At 36.6% G+C, this 26,613-nt stretch overlaps 1 protein-coding gene across 14 annotated transcripts in view; it reads right to left on the bottom strand.

Annotated features, from left to right (window-relative positions):
• BIRC6 (baculoviral IAP repeat containing 6) overlaps window positions 1-26,613 on the bottom strand; it is a 200,294-nt gene that overhangs the window by 112,263 nt on the left and 61,418 nt on the right. For 3 of the 14 annotated variants that reach the window (XM_068939391.1, XM_068939399.1, XM_068939396.1), the window contains exons 22-41: window positions 23,664-23,797; window positions 22,384-22,530; window positions 21,665-21,852; window positions 20,666-20,980; window positions 20,164-20,263; window positions 19,320-19,534; window positions 18,922-19,130; window positions 18,265-18,611; window positions 17,553-17,772; window positions 16,452-16,585; window positions 13,753-13,896; window positions 12,810-12,937; window positions 12,070-12,201; window positions 9,795-10,010; window positions 6,411-6,594; window positions 5,824-5,979; window positions 4,036-4,169; window positions 2,205-2,358; window positions 1,275-1,391; window positions 148-302 (exon numbers count right to left, since the gene is read on the bottom strand). In XM_068939391.1, coding sequence (XP_068795492.1) covers window positions 148-302; window positions 1,275-1,391; window positions 2,205-2,358; window positions 4,036-4,169; window positions 5,824-5,979; window positions 6,411-6,594; window positions 9,795-10,010; window positions 12,070-12,201; window positions 12,810-12,937; window positions 13,753-13,896; window positions 16,452-16,585; window positions 17,553-17,772; window positions 18,265-18,611; window positions 18,922-19,130; window positions 19,320-19,534; window positions 20,164-20,263; window positions 20,666-20,980; window positions 21,665-21,852; window positions 22,384-22,530; window positions 23,664-23,797 — 3,529 coding nt within the window. The remainder of the gene's footprint in view (window positions 1-147; window positions 303-1,274; window positions 1,392-2,204; window positions 2,359-4,035; window positions 4,170-5,823; window positions 5,980-6,410; window positions 6,595-9,794; window positions 10,011-12,069; window positions 12,202-12,809; window positions 12,938-13,752; window positions 13,897-16,451; window positions 16,586-17,552; window positions 17,773-18,264; window positions 18,612-18,921; window positions 19,131-19,319; window positions 19,535-20,163; window positions 20,264-20,665; window positions 20,981-21,664; window positions 21,853-22,383; window positions 22,531-23,663; window positions 23,798-26,613) is intronic. The other 11 variants (XM_068939394.1, XM_068939398.1, XM_068939392.1 and 8 more) reach the window with 9 other exon arrangements.

Raw genomic sequence — 26,613 nt, 5'->3', positions numbered from 1 at the left:
TTGTCCATGCCAACTTCATAAGTAATAAACTGTCTGACCTAACAGGTTGCTTACCATTCTTTCTGAAGCAGTATGATATACTGAAAAACAAATTTCAGATTTAAAGAGAAATAACCTCAAAACATTTAAAAGTTCATAATCCTATACCTGAACATGGTGAACCTGTAGCATGGAAAAGAGTTTGTTGAAGCATGCACTCAGCATAGGTATAGATGACAACTGCACAATCAACTGGGCATTTTGGTTTGCAGCATGTAACCCCCTTAGTAATGAATCATCTGTTCCACTGGGAGACTGGGTTACTAGAACAAAACAAAACAAAACAAAGAAGCCCCCCAGTCATGGATTATTTTGTGAAAGTTTCTGTAAGTAATTTCATATTTATTTACTTAGGTTTTATGTTTAAGGCAAAGAAATTTTTTTTAATTCATGAGAACATCCACAATTTAGTGTTCGGTTCTGCTGGACTATTGACTGTCATAGTGCTAAAGGCATACTTGAATGCCAGACATCTCCATCTTTCCAAAAAGTGTTTGGAAAACGAGCCCACAGGTGCACGTTTTCACTGTTCTTGCCAGACACATGTTTCTAGGAGTCTCTTGAACACTGCGGTAAGACAAACAATTGGGAAGTCTCTTTTAAGCATCACAAACAGAACTATCACGGTCGATAATAAGCTTCTGGAGAACAAAGTCCAAGAATATCACTAAATCCACTTCATCACCAGTAATCAGATACTCAGATAACTGCATGCATGTTAAGGTACCTGGAGAACTACAAAGAAGCACACTTCAAGATGGGTGGTGAAATTCACTGTAAATACGTTCAAAAATAAGTTGGCATTGTGGGTGTTTTTACAACACAAAGCTCACTGGATAGCTGTGTTCAAGTTTTTTTCACTTCCCTCACTGAACGGGTAGAACTGTCAAGTACGAAACAGTTTCCAAGATGAGAATTATCCGTCATAAAAATAGGAAAATTTAAGTTTCCCTTGCACTTAGGTGAGGACGTTAAAACAATTCCTCCAAAGTACTTTTAGCACCGTAAGAGAAATCCTGCATATTTGACCAGTTTCATAGAACTTCCTCAATACGTGTATACACATAATTCAAAGATCTGAATAAATACATATTTCTAAAGCTCAGCCTGACAGTAAAAATCTAGTGAAATACATTTTTTTCTAAGCTGTTCAATGGCGGCAGGAAAAAATTAGGACAAATTTCAAAGCATCACGGTCATTAAGTGAAGAGAATGATTTGACAACATGTAGTTACGTGTAGGAGATGTGTTTGTTAACGCCTGTAGGATGGAATCAGCCTCCAGGGTGGACATCATTTTCAGCATCAGCTCAGCCTGCTGTTCCAGTCCAACTTCTAGACGTGCATCTAAAGCTACACAAGGCAACAAACAGAGTAAAACTGAATTATATCAGAGAGGCATATTTAGTTACTCTAACTTCTTCTGCAAGTAATACACAGTGTGTGCATTAAACTAAAAAAAATAAAAAAAATCACTGATACGAAGATTCACTTGTGTGTGTGACGGAAGCAGCACGCAGAAACTTTGAACATAAGATTTTTGTTACAAACTTTGAACGTAAGATTCTTGTAGGCTTGAAATATACAATAAAATACTAAGTTTAATACCATAATTTTTTCCTGAAACACACATATAGGTATCTTTTCACAGTTACTTAAATATCACATGTCTAAATTTGCATATGTTTAAGCCTGCTTTTTCCCCTAAACTAATAACCCTCAAAAAAGGATAAAAAGCTATTTCTCACTGAAAGAAACATGGTAGGAGAAAGGTCTATCTTCCCAGTTCAACAGTACTCCTCCAAAACAAACAAGTGTGCCACCTTATTTCTTAGGCTAGAGCTAACTTATACAAAATATCAGCCAATAAGAACTTACAAAATTTGCAAGCACCTACAAAATTAGAATGATTTAAAACTGACTGTATGCACATGTGCATTCTAAAAATATTGGAAAAGGAAAAAAATTTTTTGCTATGTCAGACTCAATTTTAAATATAAACCTTGCATAACATTCTCTCGCTTAACGCAGAAGAATCGTGGCATAAATACAATTTAATTCTTTCCGTTTAAGGCATACAGAGATGGATAATGTTATTTGATGTGCTGATGTGTGAAACGCACCACCACAAGACACCCGAAAACAGAACTTTGCTACACTGCTCACCTTGGGAGACTGATACGCTCACAGTTTGTGATCCATTCTTCTCTGTAGTTACTGGTGGTTTTGCAACAGGAATTCCAACACCTCCGATGTAAGGATTGTAATTGTAGGTACCATAATCAGCACCCCAGTAATCATACCAGGTGCTGCTTATAGGCTTAAAAAAATGAACACAAACACAAAAATAAACAATAACAAAAAAAATTCAACAACTCTGCAGACTGCCCAAGCAGAAGAATAAAATTTGTGATGACTAACAAGAAACATGGTAGCTACACAAATTAAAACCAGAGGATTGGATCCAATAGCTTTAGAAAATTTTGTTTCAGTTTTTATCGCTCTATAAGCTACTGAATGCTTAGCGATTTTCAAAATCCAGCAACTTAGATGTCTCAGAGATTCAAAAACACAATTTGAAACTGTACCATCAGTTTTTATTTACATATTTGTACCACACAATAAATTTGTAAGTGGGGTATTACACAGATATTTTGAGAAGTTATTTATACAGAATACTACGTTATCATTATTAATACAATTGTACTATTAAAGTACCTTGAGGCTCAGGGATTATTTGTACTGGGCTCTGCAAAAGAAAGAGTTAAATAACTTCTGCTCAAGTGTCTCAATTTAAGACACTAAAAAGGCATATGGATCACAAGAATGAGAGAAAACAGTAATATAAGACTATATTAAAGTTATGTATGCCTAGCTAACTTCTAATAGCAAGATCCTGTATCAATTATCAATTTATAGAAATGGCATAGCAGGAGCAAATCTTAAGGAGGATAAAGAATGATATTGTTATTGGTTGTTTTGTCAACGACATCCAATCAGGCAATGAGATCACGAAGATATCTGTGGAGGAAGTGGAACGAAGGGTAACGCCAACTGAAATGATAGTAGAATGACGAAGGAAGGAGACACCGATACCACAAAGATTAAGCAACAGGTAACATACTTGGGTCGAGTGAGATTTAAAGAAAGAAATCTTTACACGATAGGTAATTTAGTGGAAAGACACACAAAGAAATAAGAAAGAAAGAAGAAAAAAATTGCAGTAGTGTCTGAGCAAGTGGTGAGAAAGTTAATTGAGATTAATTTAAATGAGGCTGAAGGTTTAACGCCATACTGGGAGGAGCGGGAAAACTCTAAATAAGGATTTCATTATTATGGATAGAGCAGAGGCTCAATATTTCATTATAAGCAGCTGTGGTTTTTCATAGTGATGTTTTTCTTTAATATACCTTGACAATATACTATTCTATCTAAATGTAATTTTACTACTTCTGATATAGTTACATTTAGATTCCCATTTAATATGAAAAAGCGTCTAACAGTTTTTCTTGTACCATGATGAGATAGTTTTGAAGTTAGTTGCTTCCATTCCCAGCCTCAGGATGATCTAAGCATTAACCTGCTGCTAATGACTGTCAAAGAAAAAAAAAGTTTTTTTTTTTTGAATGAAAAGAACTAGCACTATTAATTTTTAAGATCAATCGCAGAAGCTGAGGGTACTCTACTTTTAATGAAAATGAACAAGACTGGATCTTGTTTCTTTTATATTTCTGTTCTCTTTACCATATGCTAAATTAGGAGTAAACTCAGAACTTCCTATCAAAATATGGAAATCTTCCTGTAAAAGCAAAGTATGTTGTGGTCATCTGAGACATGAACACATTTCATATTTATATTCTTTCCTGTCATTGTACATAAAACCTTTACACACAGCTAAAAGTAGGTCTAGTGATATGATATATCACTAGTTAAGAGTGGAAAATAGAAAGGTACCTTCACATGTAAAGGTTATCCTGAAAAACCATGCTTCTCTTACCTTGAAGACTTTGGCTGCAAGGGGATCTTTTTCCAAATCAATATCCAAAGGATCAATATCAACTTCCATCAGGTCCTGCAGTAATTCCAGGTCAATGTCTTTATCTTTTTCCAGAGATGACAGAGGTGGAGCACCTTTGAATGATTAAAATAGCTTTAATACTTTCAAGTATAAATTATAAAACAGGGTTATATCATATACTTATTGGATAATTTTAAGGCTTTTAATATTTACAGCTCTTTGGAAAAAAGTTAATGAATGTTATCAAATTTGACTTTCTTAAACTTCTAAAAAAGTTTTAAAAATTTGACTTTTAAATCAGAAAAAAATACCATTTTTTAATGAGAACATGTAAAACTAGATTTTAAGGATTGCTCATATTTTGCTTACATTTTCAGAAACATATTAACCTTTCACGAAAAACTCTCTACTGAAGTTTTGATAGATTTCAAAAAAAAAAAAGAAAAAGTATTTCAATATTTTTAATAAATATATGTATACGTATACTTGATGTTAATAATTGATGTATTCTTCAAAACATATATTTGAAGTGATGAACGCAGAATATTAGCATGCCACATTTCTAACATGGGTCTAGGATAGAACATAACTGCTCTTCTGAGTATATCCCATTCCAACGAAGAAAATTTAACTATTTAGTTGTGGGTCTAATTTTTAATCAGGATTAAAGTTAAAAGCAGGCAATCTGCAAAAGAAAACAGTCTTTTCTTATCTTTTCCCTTCTGTCACAACCCCCCAATCACTCCAAATTATACTAAACATGCAATGGTTTTCTAGTTTCACACTACAGCAGAATGATATCTCACTGTTTGTCAAGATCAGTAAAGTTTAGTACCTTTTCTTGATTTTAGAACTGAAGTTAAAAAAAGGAATGAGTATACTGAAGCTTCAATAGTGACTTTACTGAGATGTGAGTACTCTCAAAGTGCCTACTCAAATACTTTCAAATTTAAGAAAAGAAACAGTAAGCTTCTAACACTCATACACACTTTCAATATCTCACACCAGCGCCCTTCCCCCAAACCAACACAAGTTCAGTTTTTATTTTGCCTTGTATAAAGGGTTTAAGAAAAGTAAAACAGTTCTACTTTTAACACCTATTTAGCTGGTAAGCAAAATTGGTGCTGGAGTAGGTTTTTACTAAAAAATTGAAATAACCCTTCAAAACAAACATTTCTGAAATGTACAGGTGTTAGTATTATTAAATACTGTGTTTAGGAATTATAGATACTAGTATTCTACATCAGTAAGTTATCCATTATTGTATCAACCAAGTTCCTGAACCAATATTACATTAGATTCAAATCTAAATTACATGATTCCTCATCAAGGGAACTCAATGAAAAAACTGAATTACAAGCTGTTGGCAAGTGAAGTTCACTTTGGTATATATCAGATTAAAAAAATGAACTCGTCATTCTGCTTATTAAAATATTAATAATTTACCAGTTTGCATTACTTACGCTCATATTTAAAAATGAATAATAAAGCTCAAGAACTCTAGCTATGCATGACACATGGAATAACGTGCATATGACAATGGAGTCCTTAAAAAGCAGTAGACTTTTAATTACCTAATTGGCCAAGTCTGTGTGTGTATATTTTTTATATACACATATACATATGTATAAAAACCTCTTCCATCACATACATTGTTAAAAAAAGTCAAGTTTGAAAATGATTTAAGAGGATGATCATTACTTTAAAGTTTTGACAAAACAGTAGTTAACTTTCTATTCGAAATATGGAACAGATTAAAACATTTACCTGTGATGTCATGTGTCAATGGCTCATCTATTGTCTCCACTAACTGAACTGTGGATTGCTGGAGAGAGTCATCAGAATCCCCAGCTGAAGCGCCAGCATCCTCTCCCAAAGCACCTTCTTCCATAGCTTCGGCTGCAATAGGTGCCAACAACTCTCCTACACATTACAATAGGCAGACAATTCCGTTACCAGCTCAAACTGTATTCTAGTTTCCAATCAATGTCCCAGTGTCTGGGCCAACTGTCTGTTTTCCTTTACATAACTCTAAATTCTTTAAGGGATACTTCTTCAAGGGAAAGAGCTCTGAGTAATTTCCAAATAAAGAGGGTTTCCTATATTATTATAGGGTTGGAATACTCTTAACTTTTAGAAGCACAATTCGCTAATTCAAGATTAACTGATAATCAAATATTTCAAACTGTATTTACTCCAATGTAATCTCAATTTGCTTTGTGAAGACTATCAAGATTTTTCTTACTAGCTTAATCAGAGCACTAGACTCTAACACAGTAATAAAAAATTCAAACATTAAAGGAAAAAGTTTCCAGTATAACACACACTGTGAAGAATACGAACTTCAAACAAACCTGCCAAAATATCCTGTAGCATGCAAGTCAGAGAATATTGAGCCCACGCTCCTCCCCAAGAGATGTCTCCTCTGTTAAAGTCAGTCCCAACCAGAAGCAACAATAATCTTTCCAGTTGAGTTTCATTCACAATCTCACATAAATGTATTGTTGGCCTTGTAGCATTTGCAATTCTAGCAAGTACCTATCAAAGAGAAACATACAATTACACTGAAATCCCCTCCCCAGCAAGAATTAATCCATCAAAATCAAGACAGAGTTCTCAACAATTAGAGATACCAAATCATATTAAAAAAAAGGGGGGGGAGGGGGGAAGACAAAGATCAATTACCCCTATACCTGAACACAAACTATCCAAGCACCAATCTTCCTGAAAATTGGCAAACTGGAGACCCACATTTCATCTACAAAGTTCACCTCTCTACTTTATTGCTGGGGACTTTTCACTGTCCATCAGTGACTGCTTTCACTGTCCATCATCTCTGGCACAGGAGTACCACTTTGTTCTCTATTCTCTCACATCGTGTAATTCAACATATCCTTTTTTTAAAAGGTGTTAGAAACTGATCTCAGGAATGTTTTTACAGAAATGTAACACTACAAAAGTACTTTATACTTAACCACAGTCTTCAAAGATTGAGCAATTCCGGAATGGAAAACCTAACTGGGGCGCTACTCCATTTCTTAAATATCAGAAGCTAGTCAAGCGTGCTTAAGATGGTCCATATTAAGACCCATATGGATCATCCATAAATATTCATATCTGCATGAAGACACAGTTCTCAAGAGAACACTAAATAATGCTTACTATAATCTTCTCAAAAAAGGAAAACCCCAAACAAACAGCCTTAGGAGAATCCACGGTATTTAAAAAAAGCAAAAATCAAAAGCAATTTAAAAAGCACAGAAGTTCTTGGATGCAATAGGCCCAAGGAAAGTCTGTCCTCAAAATAAATCAAGTAGCAGTTGCTTTGCCATAAAGTCTACACTCATAACACATGCATTAAGTTTGGGATGTTGTAATAACCTGGCCAAAGTTACCTGGAAGTCAGAAATAACTACGAATTAAGTAAAGTTCTCATTTAAAAATAAGTAGCATGTAACTAATTTGAGACACCAGTTCCAAGACTCTTCTTGATAAAGAGTGATGGTCAAAAATATAGCAGTTAAGAATACTGAACAGGATTATCAAATACAGCTATCAAACGTGATGGAGCTGGGGGGAACTCCAAGTCCCTTTCAACACCATTCCCTCCCTAGGTGCAACACCTTACCCATCCAGTCGCAGCACACTTGCGCAATTTCAAATCTTGACGTTTATAGTGCTAAGTAGTAAACACACAGTATATTTCAGAAACAGTTCCTACCCTAGAAAAAGGGATTCTCCAATCCACTTACAAAGCAGATTAAGTGTTACACAGCCATGGGGTTTAAGCGGGTCTAAAGTGTGAGAGATTTAACTGACCACAACTTTTTCTTGCTTTGATGTAACAACCTGATTTTTGTCAGGTCATCTATAAATTGGGAGTTCAGCCTCAACATCTGCATAAGGCAATAAACAATCATCTGCATAGACCTCCAGTGTGACAACAGAAGAGAACAAAACGTTGACCAAGACACCTGTTCATCTCTTAAGAGACGCACTAAACAGGGGAACTGTTCCCTAATGCAGTATCAGGGTTTGTTGAGAGGCTGGAAAAGAGTTTTGATTTCACTGTAATGGTTCCTATGAAGGAAACAAGGTGGAAAGCAGACTTGACTTTTACTTATTCAGTCAACACCATCCTCCCCTTAGATTAAAGACAGAAGGAGAACAAGTTTATGTTTCTTAGCTTCGGACTTATGATCCAAAGTCAGTTACCTTTTAACTGTAAGGTTTTCTAAAGAATGAGATATAGAATAGCCTTTTTTAAAGTTTTCTTTAGCTTTTTGAGTAGGAAATTTATCCTGCAACAGCCAGCCTGTTACTTGGGTATTCCCCATCAAGTATTTGTTTTTCAAAATTATAGAACACCTAAAATCCTGTATGCTTGATCTCCTAAAAGATGGCAGGAGATAAATTATGCCTCAGCTCTTAAAACTTTCCTCTTGAGGATGAAGAGGGGGGAAATGGGACAGAAACCGAAAACCACATACAGGAAGACCTTCGCTAATAGCGTTTAGACCTCAAAATTCCACTTTAATTTTCTGATTTACTTTGTTTGAAGAGGTCAGATTAGCTTTCTGAATATCAAAAACCAGAAGAACAGACTGATGTTAGTGGAGACGCTTAGAAACGCGACTGCAGGAAGAGTAACGTGGACAAACACTGCCTCAGCCTCCTGTCCTTCTGAAGAGAGGAGAACTGAAAAGAAATAGAGGGCTGCTTATTTCAAAAAGCAAAGCACTGGAGATTTCAGCTCACAGGACATGTTCTTCGAACAAAATAGAAAGATTTTGTATGTTGCTATCTAAAAGCTGAGAACCATAAATGAAGACAGAAAGATCACTGGTCTGGACAGATCTTCCCTTTTTCATAGCTACTGCTGATAGTCCAGTAAGAAAGAAAAGAACTTTTGCAAACTTCATAGACCCGCCAAGTTGAATTTGTTTTCTGAAGAAAAGGGTGCAACAGCCAAAACTTAAATACTCCACTGTGGGGTTATAAAGTCCCTGAAAACCCTTGGAAAGTTGCAAGAAATAAGCAGAAATCACATGTAGGTATTACAATTCAGTTTAAGACTCCCTTCCTACAGAGTTTGGTTTAAAAACAAAATCAACATGCTTAGGAAGAGTGACAATAAAAGTTTTCGCATGCTTCAAAAATTCTGTATTTTTTATAGCTGAACTCAAAATCTCTGCCAGGCAACTTAACGCATATTTAAAAATAAGCAGAAAGAACATCCCACAAAGTGTGTAGAAAAGCTTCCTTAGAACTATCAGTGAAGCAAACAACTGCTATTGTAACTCAGAACTCAGGGTTCAGGCTAAAGAAAAAATACATACAATGGACTAATAGAGAGATAAGTACAGGACAGTCATACACTTTCTGCTTGTTCGTATCTAATAAAATGAAAATACATAACGGCTTTAATTTCTATGAATGCTAGATTTTGTTAACAAGTCAGTCAGGTATTTGTAATTAGCTTAAATTTTAGAAATGTACAAATGTCCTCATGAGAAAACCTTTTTTGAAAAGTTACTTCTTCTAGACAATTCTGAAGCCATCACATCATTACCAGCTACCCAACAGCTGACAGATCAGAAAACATAATATCACTAGAAATTATTAGAAATGTTAATGCTACAGTTAGTTTTTACCATACAAGCAAAAATCAGTATCAGAAAGCTAATTTAATGTGGTCTCCATCGCAAGTATAGAAAGGTGTTCCACATTCTGTTTACCTTACAAACAAACAGAAGTAAATCTGCATGACAAGTAAAGTCCATGGACAGGAGAAAGAGTGCTAGCTTCTGCACTACAGAAATGCAACGTTCATGGGCCAGTGTAAATGGAAGTGGTTCAATTTCTGGAGTTTCCTTTGTTGTTGATACTTCCGTATCTAACGTAGAACGAGGCCATTCTGCAGTCCGACGTAAGCGTATTAAGTCCTTGAAGTGCTGCAGAAATTATATTAAACTAATGGTTACACATTTTAAAAATAAGCTCTGGACCTTTCCCCAGGGAAAACGTGAGGCAACAACAGTAGTCATAAATCTTTGTAAAGGAAAGGAGAGTCTAAGAATATATGAGAATTTGGAATAGAATTAAGGTTTTTCTGGCATAAATTTGGTTCGGCAGTGTGGCATGCCAAGTGACAGAGTCATAACCAAGTTATTGTTCCCCATAAAAAGTGCCAATAAAGCCTTTACTTGCCATAGAACATATAAAGAATATGCATTTGAGGAGTTTTTTTTTTTTTAAATATATTTCCACACCTGCATATAGAGTGAGGTTTAGCATGAATCCAACTGTCTATCGAAACAGTTACAATGGTAATTTACCCTTACAAGGATGCTAACTTCTCAGTTAGTAATCATCAGCACTTTCTAAAATCAGTTTAAAGCTCGTAAACAAAAGTTATCCTCTATACCCTTAGGCAGACAAATTTAAGTCAAATTTCAGAATTAAAGATGACAGGGAGTTCATGCTATATTCCACGGTAATTGAGACCCTAGAGCTATAATTCTTTAACACTTAACATAGATTACAAAATATCCATCAGCCACTGCAAATGAAGCCATTCTGATACCCAAAGTTCTGAACTACCACCTTTTTGACATAGGGTGTACAAATTCACTAGAAAAAAGCAGGTGCTTTTAATCCTCCAACCCAGCAAAGGCACTCATTTAGCAGTTCAGTTCATTGCATCAACTACACAAGCAGTCTAAGACTAGATATTACAAGTGTCCCTTATAATTCCACTTAAGTACTAGATATTGAAGTAGACCAGAGAAAGAACTATTTACCAGGACAAATATTTTAGCTTTCTCCTAAATGCAACAAACGTTTAAGTTACTCGCAGCATGTAACAGAAAGTGATTAGTAGGTGAAGTAGTAAAATCTGCATGAAATGCAATTTGTCAAGTGTACAGTAATACCGCAGCTAGCTGTTAAGACATTTCACGTGGAAGACTCTTTAGCTTAACATGCTTTTTTGACCGCAACATGGCTGCTGTAAAGTAAAAGCTATATCGCTTAACTTGACAGCGTATTTCAGCCAGTGAGTCATTAAAAGATGTTTCAAGGGGGGCACTGATAAAACCTGTTGGAATAGAGCAGAAGATAGTGCAGGAAAGAATAGCTCATGACAAGCAGAGTTAGTGAAAATGTAGGGCTTACTAAAATATGCTGGTGTCTAACCCTTGGGGACGGGGCAGCATAATTATCATAATTTTCTATAAGATTTCTGTTTAGGATGCTTCAAAGGTCCAATAGTCTATAATCTCCTTCTGCAGTCCTACTTTCAGTCATCCTAACAGACAGCAGTACTTCTGGAATCACACAGTAAATATTTAAGAGATACTCAATTTGTTAGCTAAAAGGAATTGCACTTTTTCTGTGTTCCCTGCAAAGTCCATGTTGCTATCTCCAGAGATCCCTAAATTTCAACACCTCATTTCATAACCAAAATAATGCCTTTACTGGCATAGCCACTCTCTGTATCTGGGGCTTACCACATAAATTGTGGCATCTCGTAGTAAGTACTTTTTAGAAAGCTAAGCAGCTTCTGAGAATGCTCAGAAAATATTCTCAGAAGTGGTATTTATTGATTTGGAGAGACGGCCTGTTGTGGTGACTAATTTCTGGCTTCTCAACCAGGACAGCATCCAGAAGAGGCTCATGCATAGAAGTTAGCCACCCAAAATGCTATTTTACACTTTTCATTTGTTTACATTATCCAAGAGTTTAAATATATGACTGGCATACCCAAAGCTACAGGAGTGCTAGTGCCTTTTGGCTAGGATCACCTAAAAGGTCTCTGTAGAAGAAAACTATTTTTCTCAGTGCAAGACATTTCCAGATTGTGGCTGTATTCAGCAAGCAAAATATCCCTGATAACAGCCAGGAGGAAACACCTTTTCAAATTAAGGTCAGCCTAGGACAAAAATGACTTTGCAGGAACAGGTCTTTTCACACAAAGGACAAGAAGTCAGTTACAGTTTCAGAGCATCATACCTTTGAAGTAGCCTGCTTTAGTTTTGCCTGTTCTACTAAAAGTTTGTATGATGATCCTTTGTTGCTTTGTATTTTCTCTTTTTCCATCTGTTCCACCAAAGCCTTCTGCTTTGCTTTTAATAAGTTAAGTTGCTAAAAGAAAATGTTAATAGGAAAAAAATGAAAATTTAAGCAATAAGATGTTAAAAGGATCAGTATTTACATATGATAGTAATCTTCAGATCAAACTGTATCTTGAACTTTTATTAGCTTACATACAACTTTAACTGAGATACCTTCAGGGGCCACTGGCAGATCCAGAACAGATAAAGTTTAAGAAAAAAACAGTATTTTAAAATCAGCTCAAGACATAATGTGACCAGGGTCATAAAACCTGTATGGCTGTACTTAGAAATGAAAATTCAGTATCTTAAGAATTACCAACTGTTAAATCTCAGTTGGTCAGCCTCTAGCAGCTCGCACTCAGGTGCACCCAGATTTATCTGGAAAGTAAATTATATTTATTATCAAATACGGGCCACAGAGAGCAACAGTACACTCCAGGATTTGTTCTTCCAGCAGATCCCATGCCCCACAGTTTGAGACAAATGTCAAAGAAGATAGGCAGCCTTTCGCTACAGAACCAGATCTACGCAAAAGCAAGGTTGAATGAGTCCCAAGGCCAAAGCTGTTTTTCCAAGAAATGAGATACACCATAAAGTATCTTATGTGAAAATAGCCAGTATCATGCTGGAAGTCACCTGTTTATGATGAACAAGCTGTTTTCTGATCTTTCTGGAATATAGTCTGTCTAGGCTACTGTTGCCTTTAGTAGATCTGCTCAGACTCTGAGTGTGAAGGCTATTATTAATAAAACTCCATTGGTTTCCTAATGGAAATAGGAAAAAAAAAAAGGTAGATATTAATCCATCTTATTAAGCCTCATTTAACTCCAGAGAAAAAAAAATATTTACAATGCAGTAACGGTTAAAATCTCCATATACTAAACACTAAAGAAACAAGAAAAATAATTCTATTAGTGTCATGCAACTATCGCTACTGATAGTAATACTCCTAGGAATTTTAAAAGGTAGTAGTATCATCCTGTTTTCATTCTTTTTAAAATACATAAGGGGGTAAAGTAAGATTCCCCTAATTAAAAATACCTGAACAGCCTCCATAACATGAAAGCTTTCCATTTTTTGTTTTTAGGTAAGCTATTTGAAGAAAACCATAGCTAATGCACTTTAATAGTGACAAAAAAAAAAAGTACTTAAACATGTTCTTATATACTGGATACAAATATGGCAAATATCATGGGAAATACCAAAACAAGTGTCAAGTCATACACTGTTGCTCGTTCTCACGACATAAACTTCCTCAACATGGTATTCTCTTAAGTCCCAGCAACAGGATATCATATTTTAGAAAATAAAATCAATATTCTATTGATTTGGTTTGGTTTTTAATCTATCATTTCAAAAAAAAAAGACTGACATATATGTGTGTATATACATACACACACACACAAATACACACACACAGATCTATCTACAGATCATGTGTCTCCAGGAAAATGAAGGTAAAGAAGCAGACACTAGAGTGCAAATAAAATGGTCAAAATATTTGTTTTTAAAATCTTCTCTTTCAAGTGAATTGAAAAACACTATTTTAAATACATTTGAGCAGCTCTAAAACCTATACCTCTACCTGTCAGAAATCGTTCCCTTTCTTTTCCATTCAAAGGTTTCTTGGCTGTGGCTGCTTCATCTTCAACAGTAGCTACGTAATCCAGGAGTCTGGATACCAGCATTACAACCCAGCTGATCATGGGAATGTCTAATACTCCTTGAAAAGAAACAGATTTGAGCGTCTTAATAAAGTTTTGAAGCCATAACAACATACTTTTTAAAGAAATCATAAAAAGGCACTGTATGAAACACACTTTAATGGGCTGCAGAGACTTCTATTTTTCTTCATAAGCCTAAGAATTTGAGCACTCATGAATAAGGGAAGATATCAAACATTTGGTGTAGAATTGAAACGCAAAAGCCAAAGTCACAGTTCTAGTCAGGTGGAGAGAGAAGTCAAAAACTCCACCTCTACTGCTGAAGCTAGAAGTTAAGTGGCAATTAAAAAAAGAAAATCTAAAATTATAAGACTAAACTCCCTCAGTGCAAATGGAGAATGGCAGGTGCCTGCATTAAAGCATATGAATTAGATGATTCAAATGCCACAGTCTGAAATTCCTCCATCAGCTAAGGCTCTAGCGAGACAGTCACATAAAGTCCCATAAGTCATAAGACTGTTATATCCTTGCACCCAACTGGTTTCATTTTTATTCCTTTTTAGTTTATTTTCAGGCAGCCACCTCAATCAAACGCAGGAAAGCCAAGACTGAGTTCAGACTAGACGGAACATGCTGGTAGCAACAATAACTAGCTATTGCTTATTTCAGTCTCGCACATTAGATGCATGTATTTCTGTACAGGCAGATAGGAAAAAACACATATTATACCTCAGGAAAGATAAATCTTTGTGTGCATGAGTAAATCTAAATGAATAGCTTTAAAGTGAACTCATTCAACAACGACCAACTGATCACTGTCATTATACAAACTGCATACTTTTATATAATATCAATAGAGCAAAGTTATTAACGCTACAGGTCACACACACATTTTCATGTCTGTGCATACTGCTGAGCCACATTTAATTATAACACGTTTTCCATGCACTGATCTCAGAAAAGCTTTAGTCAACTTAAACTATCATTATTTCTAGATCAAATTAGAAAGCCAAGGCACAGAAACTACTTGTCCAAACTCACATCTAGTTCTTGGCAGCCCAAGCAACAGGACCTAGGCCCTGAGTTTTTACTCTAGTATCCTTAAGACTGGTAAGAAAACAGTCCACCCCAAGCAGGCAGAGGAACAGGAGGCCTAGTAACAAGATCTGAACAGGAATTGCAGACTAAATGGCAAGAAGCAAAAGGGGGGTCTTCAGCGATGCCCATGGCGGCTTGCAGAATAAAAAGAAAGGAGCCTGCTGCAGAATGAATTATATACCCTTTTATATTTCTATTTAAACAACTGCTTTTCTTTTCCTTCAGTCTCTTAAAATTCTGGTATTTATCCAGAATTTTCAACTCCTCTCCCTCCCCCCAGAGGTCTTTTGCTTATTCCTTTCTTTCCCTTGCCTCCAATTTTATAAATCCTCTCTACCCACAACACTGACCTCTATTTCTGACTGTCCTGTTTTTTGACTTTTTGTCCCAGTAATTTTTCACCCCTTTGACCCTTCGTTATGCTTGATAGCTCTCAAAAAGGAATTTCTTCTGCCATACCTGATTCTTCCATCACACACAATAATGCCCTAGTACTCACCTGTGCTGTCCAGGAGGAAGGAAGCTGGAAGACCAGCAAATAAAGCTCTGAAGTATCAGTTACTTCTCCTGCTTCCTAAAGTCCTCCGTGAGGACAACTAGTAAGGCAAGAGCTATGAAAGGAATTGGCAGCTGTGGGGAGAGTGCAAACAGAGGTAGAGGAGATGTAAGCTTGGATTTGCCTCAAACTAGTTAGAGACTATAGCAGGATATGGCCAAGAGAGCGAAAGTACATGGCAGACCAAGGGGGAGCAATAGGACAGCTTCTGACACCCGTTGTAGTCTTGTTTACATCAGCAGACAGGGTAAAAAGTAAGGGCACAGTCTCAGGTGGCATTTACCAACTTCACCACCCTAGGAATTTTAAAGGACATATCTTCTACAATATTTCGCTACATGTAGATAGGTTATGCAGTAGCCTCGATTTTGGTGTTTTTGAAATGATCATTTTCTTCAAACTTAGGGCAGTCAAAAAAAAACACTCAAAGAAAATCAGATCTGCAGAATATAGTTTCAGTATGTCTTTTGGTTGAGCCAAGATGTAAAATCCTTGCGATTACAAAAAACACAAAACAAAATAAACACCGCAAAACTCCCATGTAGTTTGCGAAAAGCATAAGGATACACCTAACCAACTTCTCTTCAAGAGCTGCATTTCACTTCAAACCCTTGTAACTTAGGATAGATCTCACGAACAAAAAAAAGGCATTAAATTCCCAAGTAATTCAAGTAGAGCTGGATTTACCTCCCCCCATTTCACTAAAATTTGAAAGCTTACTAGCTGAATTAGAACTAACCAAATAGATTTTGCTCAGGTTTAAACGGGTGGAAAATAAATAACTCACTTTTGGCACCTAAAGAACAAGGAATTTCAGCACATTTTAAAAGACAACTATGTTTTGAAAATATAATAAACAAAAGCGTGTTCTTGTTTTAATATACCAAAAATTGTGAGCTAGTCTCTTAGTTTTCTAGCTATAATGAAATGAAAGTACAGCTTCCCAAATTAGAGGACTACCTTCAGTTCTTCTGTGCACAGGTAAATGAGGTTGCAGTGGAGACAGCAGGTTATCCAGGAGATTAAGTAAACTTTCTAAAACGCCACTGTTGCTAAGCGATCTTTGGCCAATGCAAGAAAGCAACATGAAGACCCTAAAAGTAAAACGTTAACATTTAAGTTTTTTTTTCCCCTCCCAGATTCAGTGATATTCTGATATATCCCTTATGGAATATTATTCCCTTAGGCTCTCCTCTGAGACATTTTGCTGAAGAAAGCAGCAGTGTAGGCCTGCAAGTTACCCGCATTTCAAGTTCTATTGTCTACGGATAATGCGGTATTTTAGGTTGCACAGTTTCTCTTTTACCCTCAAGAGGTCAGTAGTTCCTTGCTCTGTTTCACTTCGTATATCTTAAGAATATTGGGTTTAATTCTGTACTCTGGCTATTCAGCCTCTTGTATGCAATCTGAAACAAGACCTTATCTATTTTATTTCTTACATCCTTAAATTAATCCATTTATAAAAAGTATAAAAACATAAATGTTACAACCCAATGAAGACAGAATGCTACAGAACAGCAAATACATTTGACTGATAATCTAAACGTTTATAATTTTCTTCTAAACGCCTCAATCAACAGTCTGAAATGATCACATCTAACATTTAATTCTCAGCTCTGCAGTTGTTTGTTTGGTCTTATCTCAGAGAAACCTTTTGTTCTAAATGCTAACAGCGTGCTTCCAAAAGCACTCAGAGAACATCTCTGTGATGAGGATGCATTTATTCTGACAAAGGAGAGGGCAACTTCTATCACTGGAAAGCAGTCCTGCAAGATATGCAAACAGCAGCAATATTCTCTAGAAATCTCTGTCCAATCCCTTCCAAGTAAGGGAAACTGCAACTTATTGCACTCCTAGCACCAAATGATGAAACAACTGCAATCAGACATTTATCATTTGCATTGTTGTTTTGGAGCTGGTTCTTAAATCAATGTATGACAATGATGCTCATTTGTCCGTTATTTTTTCCATCAAACCAAATGTTAAGTTATGAACCATGGAGTTAAATTAATTTAAGAGTGATGCACAAGTAATAACATACAATACAGACTTGCACTTTACCTGTCTTGTGGGAATATGAGAAGTTGCTCTGAATTGTACAATTCCTGCAGTACATTTGAAAGAAACTGGCCCCACCATCTTTCTCCTCCACACAGCTGAACAAGCAGAAGGCCAGTATGCAATCGTATTTTTGGAGTTCCACTTATACACAGATGTTTAAATAATTCTTCACAAGCTTGAGCATGAAAAGTACTTTGCAGAACCACAGGAACAGAGTGCCCTTTTAAGAAATGGGAACACACAACCGTGTTTAAGGAGAAAGCATGATGCTATTTTAGCCTTGAAGGTTTGAAGGCGTAAGAGGAAAACGCTTGTAGAAATTTTTTTTTTTTTTTTTAACTATTATGATCACACTGACACTGTGGGAGTGGGGACAGGCGGAAGAGGTAGGAAGACAGACATTTTGCAGGCAACCCAAAAAGACCAGGCCAAAGAGCAGCAGCCAGGACCAGCAGAGAAGGAGAAAAGCGGGGGAGGTGAGGACAACTCCTCCCTCTCCTATTCTTTTTGGCAGCAAGAAGTTGTTAGGTCAGCTTGGTGCATTTGGTGAAACTACACACTGTACGTTACCTGAAACCAAAATCATAGTATCACATATCTAAATACAGTTTAAAAGCCTTATAGAGGGAAAGTACAAATCAAGAAATAGAAGCACTTGCAAAATGTTTCCACAAACATGACAAAAATAATGAAACCTGAAAAAAATACTAACCATTGGAAGAATGAAGCAAACTAAGCAAAGTATCCAGTAAGTATCTAATGATGGTGCGTAACTGTTCTGTGGATGACATCTGAATCAACTCTTTTGGCTCAGATTGCTCCTTCAGTGTTTTTCTGCTTGCACCTAAAGCTACTTTGAGCCTCTGAACAGCATGGTGAGCCAAATTGAGTTGAAGCTGTAGCTGAATGCAGTCTTGGTAAGCAGAAAATACCCTGCTATCTTCTTCTACTGCCTTGTCTGGCTTTCGTAAAAAGTACTGGGCATTGTTAGCACTATTGAGTGGTGGAAGGTCGATGCTTTGCAGGAGGATTTCCAACCGATGACAAGCCAAATTGTACCTAGAGGGAAACATGTCCGTACATAGTTCAACAGACATTAGCAAACAGCAATACACTTGATACTCACATTGCCAGAAGACGAATTCTGGTCCCTTCTGCATGCACTGTTAGAGATAGATATTGAAACAGCATAGTGTAGTTTTTGTTATTGCTATAAGAATATTCACTGTAACAGCTCTACCATGCAGGCAGAATTTTCTTTGGTCTGGAGAAGACCACGGGAAATAAAAAAAAAAAAAGATCAGTAACGTCATGATATTCCAGTGTTTTAAGTTAAAATAATTAGTAGATAGGTCTATTTTCTTCTAACCTGCATTGTATGTCTTCTTGCAATGCAACCATCATTGCCAAATGTTGGTCAATTTCTGGCTGATTTGCAGCTTCACCTTCTCCTCTGAGGGGATCATGCATTAGTTTCAGCTCATTTTCAAAGGGCAAGATATAGGTATGACCATAGTAAAATCCTAATGGGATTTTTGCTCTGGCATTTGTACTACCATATCGACCAATAACAGTGATCTGAAAGAGAATACAGCCTTTACTGTAACAAGATTGTATCAAAACAGGCAAGAAAAAAAAATATCTCAAGAGTTCATAGAAAAAAATTTATAGCCAAGTAAAATTTGATCTGGAGACAGTTTAACAGCAAGTTCAAATACCAACAAAGATTAAGAGTTTAGAAGAGTATGTTATCTTTCTCCTTTTTACCTTCATGAACCTGCAAACTGGAGGCGGCAACAAATCATGCAAAATAAGAGAATGTGTGCTAATGTCAGTAGCCACTACAAGTCGCCTTCCATCCACTTCTTCTCCTAAAGTCCAGATGTCAATTGACAAAGAAGCCAAATCGCCACAAGTAGGAATCAATACATCTGTCAGCAGTATAGGTCTTCCAAAATCTAAGGTCACAAATCTTCTTGCTCCTATGGAAAAAAACGTGGATTACCTAGAATATCAGCATAAGCTAACCAACCAAAAGATGGAACTCCTCAAACAACAAAACTATTGTTTCTGTATTGTTCAAAAGGCCTGTATTTGAGGTTCAACATAGCTGCACAATCTCAGAGAGCCACGCTACAACTTTCACACTCACAGAAATTATTCTGTGCCACAGGCGTAACATTATCAAGCGATACATAGCAGCAAGTATCTGAGAAGCACAGCACTGGTCCTCTGCTCTACAGCAGACTACAGTTTGCACCCTCTGAAAAGAAAATTTTGGATTCAACTGAATTTGTTATGCCTTTTACGCATTACTTAAGAGCTGGTACTCTGCCTGGAGACCCAACATACCAACATCCCCCCCAACACCCACATTCCCCACCCCATACCCCCATCCCCCCCACATCAGGGATTTTTCACCTTGATAAACATCATTGAATGCTGGGGCTTAAACTTTCCGATACAATGGAAATGTAACCTCAGAAATAACCTTTCTTTATAAAGCTAAGTGAGACTGCAGCTACGTAGCTGACTTAAGACCCTGGAAAATGTTCAACTTCTTTATTAGAAAATCTTTAACAAAATTTATTGTTAGGGATTCTGGTTTTACCTGAGTGCATTCGCTCTATAATAATTGACTGATGAGGAGGGGGTTGAAGGAAATGTGAAGCGTGAGATATTGCAAGAGCAAGACCAGATCCAAGAGGATTCTGAGGAGGGGAAAAATATCAGTAAAATTAAGTCATTAAAATCTGTGCATTTATAATAAGCTGTTCTTTACAAAAGACGGTAAGAAAACCAATCTACCTCTTGTGAGTTAAAGACACAACACCTGCACTATATTCTGATTTGAGCATGCACCACCAAAAAACACCACCTGCCAGGTTCAAAGGTTTAATAACTAGTTACACAGTAAAGCTCCAACGTAAGAAAATTTGAGGTATTATAACCACCTTAGTGTACTTTCATAAAATCTTTGCATATGGCCCAAAAATCCGTGATACAATTTTCACATCTCACTTAAATGAATAAGCATTTACCAGTACATAAGCAAAAATTAGATCCTGATGAGGCTTACGGCATCTCATTTCTATAAAAATTATAATAATTACCGTTCTGGACTTGCTTGCGTTTTTGTTATGTGCAGCCAGATTAACAGTTGGGGGATCAACGACTGAACCAGGGAAAAGCTGAGCAAGCTCTGCATTGATAACTGCAGAAACTGCCTCATTAGGTGGAGTCAAAGGTGGAGTCATGAACAGAGGAGTTGTTTTTGGTGTGGGTGGAATGACATCCGAAGGATGAATGAAGAAGCCTGGGGCTGCAACTGGATTAGAAGGCACAGAGTTGTGAACAGGACCAACTGCTGATGCTGCTGCTGCAGCCGCTGCTGTCGTCTGATGTAGTTTTGCTTCCAGCTTAGCTTTCTGTAGGGAAAACGAAAGCAGTGAACGTAGCGGAGAGCAATACCGCTGTGAATACAGTAATGTCGAACTACAAAGTTCAGCATTCATTACAAACTAGATTTAATAAATGCAAGCTACCCTGAGCATGGGCATGTCAGATATCTATCATAAACCGAAAAATGAAACTGTAATCAATTTGACCTCACTTGCAGTTGAACATGAGTAATTAAGTAATTAACTGCAGCAATCAAAAAATAATTTAAAAAAACCCTATGACCATGCGACACAGCAAGACTTCGGACATCAGAACCAACACAGCCAAGCTGCATACTGACATTGGCTTTATCACTGGGTATTTCCCCGTATCAGCAACTACCCTTTTTATTTCAGTGGGGTTTCTCAGTTTCATAGACTGTTATTAAAACGAAGCCTCAGTGCACATGGATAGCTATCAAACACCCCATCCATCCTCAAAATACACAAAAAGGCAATTTTTAAAGACTAACACAGCATGGGAGACACTTTCAGCACTTTGCTTAATAAGAGTGAGTCTCAGTCCAGAGCTGTTCCTTCCTCAAATATACTATCAAAACGGCAGGAGGGAAGGAAAGGAAAAAAAAAAAAAAGTTACTAGCTCTGTGTAACTACTTTCTCAGCTTTTGAAGTTTAGAGACAGCATGAAAAAATAGCCAAATAGCCTCCAACCTGTTGCTGAAGCTTCAAAAGCTGCTGCTGTTTCTCTTGCAGCACCTGGAGCTGTTGCTCGGCTGAGGCCATTGCATGAGAGAGAGACTGCAAAGCTACCTGGGCTGCTGAACTCAGTGCTGTCGAAGCTTCCCCAACCGTTCCAGATGAGAGGCCACCAACTGCTGGGGTAACCCCAAAAGTACTCACTGGCATGAAACAAAAAAAAACAAAAAAAACCAAAAAGCCCATGTATGTAGAAAAGAAACGATAAAAAGACACCTTTCATTTAATTCCTTAGTAATCGTTAAGAGCAGTGTAAAAAAATCAAGAGAAACATCTCATTTTACTGAGCTCTCATTATAAAGTAGCATCTTGAATTACACAGGGTCGGTTTATAGACTATACACACTCAGCATACATGCAACATTTCCATTACAGAAGACCCACCTACTGCCCTAGAATACTTTTGCCACATAAGGTTACAAGGCAAACATGTAGCCTAGGGGTTATATCCACTTGGCAACAGGAATAAATTCATCCATGCAAATTTGAAATTCAGTTTTTGTTATGCTCCCAAAGAAGTTTAACTGGACATTTAGTAGTTATTTTTAAAAAAAAATCTTCAACATTTATAAAAGTATCAACAATCTGTATGTAAAATAGTGCTCATTATGCCCGATTCAAAACACTGTATTATGGACTTATGCTATGTAGAAATAATAAAAAGTTGTATATACCAGTAAACGTACTTGCATCGTCCCTTTCTATTCTAGTTCCATCACTTGTTGAAACGCAGGTAAAGTGCAGAGGTTCAACTTCTAGAAGTCCAGTAAGGGAGGTAAAACTACCTTCAGCAGCTGCGCAGCTACTTATTTTCCCATTTCCTGCAAGAGAAATAAATACCTCTCTACCGTCAAATGTTGTATTGATAGCAACATTGAGACATGAATAGTTGAAAGGGTCAACTAAACATAATCCCAACATTTTATTACTTCATGTTGTATAAGAAACACCCTAGTACTATCACATCTACAATTTAAATGGACGCGTATTTTACAACGGATGATGTTGCCAATTCTGAATAGAGTTTATTAATCTAAACTATCAAACAACAGTAGAAGCATAGCGCAACACATAACTGTCTTAATTCCACAAACAGATTACATACAGAAGCTCTGTTCTAACACTTCATTATGAATTGTGCTATCAAAAATCTAGTTTGCAAAAAATGTATTGATATTCCTGGAAAAGAAGGAAAATTACAGGCTGACAAAGATCATACAATAACTTATTGTCAAAACTAGACTATTACTCAGTACACTAACCATGACACCATGTCTTACGGGGGGAGGGGAAGGAAGACAAGGGGATGGACAAAAGCATATAAAAAAGGAAATGAGTCACTGTGATAGAAGAATATGCTTGCTATGACAAGAAGAATTTCCTAACAATAAGAATGATCTAGGACGCCCCACAGCCTAAAGATTCACTTATGAACTGACCTGAGGACAGATATAAATATGTTTAAGAATTTCTTATGCATCTGAAACAGAAAAAGACATAATATCTTCTCACTTAGCCTGTAATATCTAAGCAGCAGCATGCCACAGGGCGGCTTCCCACGCTCACAAAAATCCATTTAGGTTTTTCTGCCTATGAGATGGTTGCCACTCTAAATGAGTAATAACAGATATCTCAGGGAAGCTGCTCAGTAGAAGTTACAGATGCTTCCTAGACGACTTTGACCCACTGAACAATAGCAGCCTTTCTGTTTAATCTCTACCCTTTTCCTAGAACCTTCACAGGATAAGAAAAGTATAAATTCCAGGAAAAAGCTTTTTCTTGCCCTAAGGGCCACAGGAAATGTAATGGATCTCACGAAGCAAGAGAATCTTCTTGAACTTCATTACGTACAGCTATAAAACAGACGGAAAGTAGGAAACTGTGGCTTAACTTAAGGCAAACAGTACAGCAGAGAGACTCACCAATTCTCCCCCACTGGGTTGAACATACCTACCTGACAGAACATCAGACAAATCGATTTCATCTGACTGTACGCCAATGCTGCTGTTGTATACATTTTTACACGAAGAGCCACTTATTTCCAAGTCAAAGAGAACCGGATCAAAAGGTGAGCTATATAATCCATATCTGCAAGCAGAATAAGACAAACAACACTGTTCAAGCAATAAGAATTCATATTAGACTCTTTACAGAAAAAGGCCAAGTATTTCATTCAGAACTTTCTGCATTTCAAACTACTCCTTTCATTCAAGTGATGTATCTGGGAAATTACCACTTACTTACATTTCATTATAACCACTTATTACGTAACCTTTTCAGACAATCTCTGGTGCTAAATAAGCAACTTGATCTAAATAGTCCTGAAGACTTAATACTGTCCTGGAAACATTATATATAACCACATTCAGACATTAAAACTAGCACTACAAAACTTGGACGATTAGCCACAGCAGTATGCATGCCGACACACAGGAAATCCCACACTTATCTAAAGTCAATAAAAATTCAGTACTATTTTCCAAAAGAGCAAAAGAAATCCATCTCAGCTTTCTTTTTTTTTCCCCTCTCCAGTTGAACTAAAAAGAAAAAGGAAAATGTTGCCAGGGATATCGATCAACACTTGCCAGCACTGGCTTTAAATCTGAGCAGAAGAGAATCCCATTACTCCCACTCTGGCAGTACTGCACGGGAAAATAGACAATCGCTCGGGTAACTAGATGGGCCAGAATCGACTAGGCTTTCATAGGCCAAGAAAAAGAAAAACCTGATGTAACAACAACAAATGATGTTTTGTTTTTGAATTAACACCTATTACCAGCCACAGGACAAGAAAAGCAGAAAAGGAGAATTAGATCAAATAGCTAAATAGAACAGGAAAGGAAGAGTGCATCTGTGCAGGGACAAAACCAAGAAATATTTCATATTTTGTCCTTTGACAAGAGTCGATAACAAATACAAAGTATTTCCATAAACACACCCACAGTAACAGGAAGTTTCTCCCCTTTTTCACTCCACCTCAGAAAAGCTCCTCTGCTCTTTAGCAAGCACAGAAAGCCAGCAACAGCTAACATTGAGGAAGCTGGACTTTAAATGTCCTTTTTGATCAAGCAGTCACAAAAGGATAAACGATTACATGAATACTATGACATCAGTAACAAAGAGAAAGAACCGGTTCAAGACTCCTTCGGATGTTAAAATGTTTCCACAGTGGCTGTGCTATAAATGGCCTTTGCCACCAAAGACTAAAACCACAGCTACTCAGAAAATGAAATTTTAGAAAATGGCAATAATTGCTACCAAACTTCAAAAAGGGAAGAAAGAAAAACTGGGAATTATAGATCAATTCATTTAAGATCCACTTCCCAAAAATACACTGGAGCAACTTAAACTTTATAAGAAACTACAAGATAGCAGATTTAAGATGACAAATTTATACCATCTAAGAACAAAATGCATTAGATCAATCTAGTTTCCTCTTTACAGGCATGTATTGCAAAGCAGCAGTGCATACTGTACATCTAGTAAGACTGACATGTTTTTGCACGAAATTTTCACAAGTAAAGTATGCGTATGAAAATATGGTCTAGAGCTACTATAAAGCAGCTGACAGCTGTCTGTAAAGCAGACTTCAGAATTACAAACTCAATATATTAAGTCCAATATTAATATTGATTACTTGCATGATTTAACTAGTGAGCTTGATTTATTAAGTTTGCAGGTATAACAAAATAAAAAGGGGTTACAAGCACTTTGCAAAGCAGGATCAGAATTCAAACGTATTGCAGTAAATTAAATATATGCTGTCTAAAATAGATTTAATTCAATAATTAATTCAATTCATACCCATGTGGCCTTTTCCTTGCAAGTATTTGCTACTTTATTGTGGCATATGCTAGTAAAACAAGAACTACTTGGCTTAAGGCAACATAAACCTACAGATCCTTTAAGCAGGCATCTGCTTTCATTTGATTACCAAATGCGAGGCTTTTGTACCTGGAATAATGATAATGAAGATGAAAATAGTCTGTACATATTCTGGAACATAAATGTGATAAAATACAACTCGGGGGTTGGGGGAAAAAAAAAATCAACTAATGACTGCTTACTAAGTTTTACTTTTAAAGAATATATTAATACTTATCTCCTACATAAAAACAAAACAACTTGTGAATTGATGGTATTCTCTTGATCCGAAGTTGTATAGAGGAAAGGCCAGTGAATTTTGTCTAAACTAGTAGGTTAGGTCAAGAAATAGTCCTTGCCCTTGCAAGACAAAGAACTACAGTAATCAAATATGGAATTAGACAGGTGTGTCTGCTACTATTCTTTCCTTATCACAACCACAGCAGGGATATTGAGTTAAAAAGGAAGCATGTGGGAATCTCATCTACCAGAACAGGGGCTCATTTCAGAACGCTTCCCTTGAGACGCAGAGAGTTGTGTTCACCACTAAGTGATCTGAAATATCACTCATGCCAACCTAGAGTAGGCAACTGGAAAGGAAAAAACCTGTATTTCAGGTATGTTGTTTAAGGGAGGTAATTGGAAGCAATCTACACGAAGGAATGGATCAACTTCTACACATAGAGGTGCCAGTCTCTTATATCAAGTGGAATTTTCACCCTTTTTCTCCCCCTGCCCTGTTTGCGTTTTTTTTTTTTTTTAAATTCAACATGGAAACACAAACTTTCATTTTTCCCATTTTATGTATTTGACAAAGTTTTCTACTCTCTATTCACCATTTCTGCTGCTGACGTAAATCTTTCAATCAGCTGGAAGATTGAGACACGGCAAAACAAAATCACAAGTGAGATGAGGATCGTGGTAGGGAACACAATCAGGATCTAACCATAACACACAGGAACAAATTTTACCAAGTATTATGCGATTATATCCCTTTAACAAAAAAGAAAACAAGAAACTAAATTTGATTTTTTTTTCCT

The sequence above is a fragment of the Struthio camelus genome, chromosome 3, assembly GCF_040807025.1.
Source record: "Struthio camelus isolate bStrCam1 chromosome 3, bStrCam1.hap1, whole genome shotgun sequence".
NCBI classification, from domain to species: Eukaryota; Metazoa; Chordata; class Aves; order Struthioniformes; family Struthionidae; genus Struthio; species Struthio camelus.
This window is presented reverse-complemented; position numbering and strand designations above follow the sequence as displayed.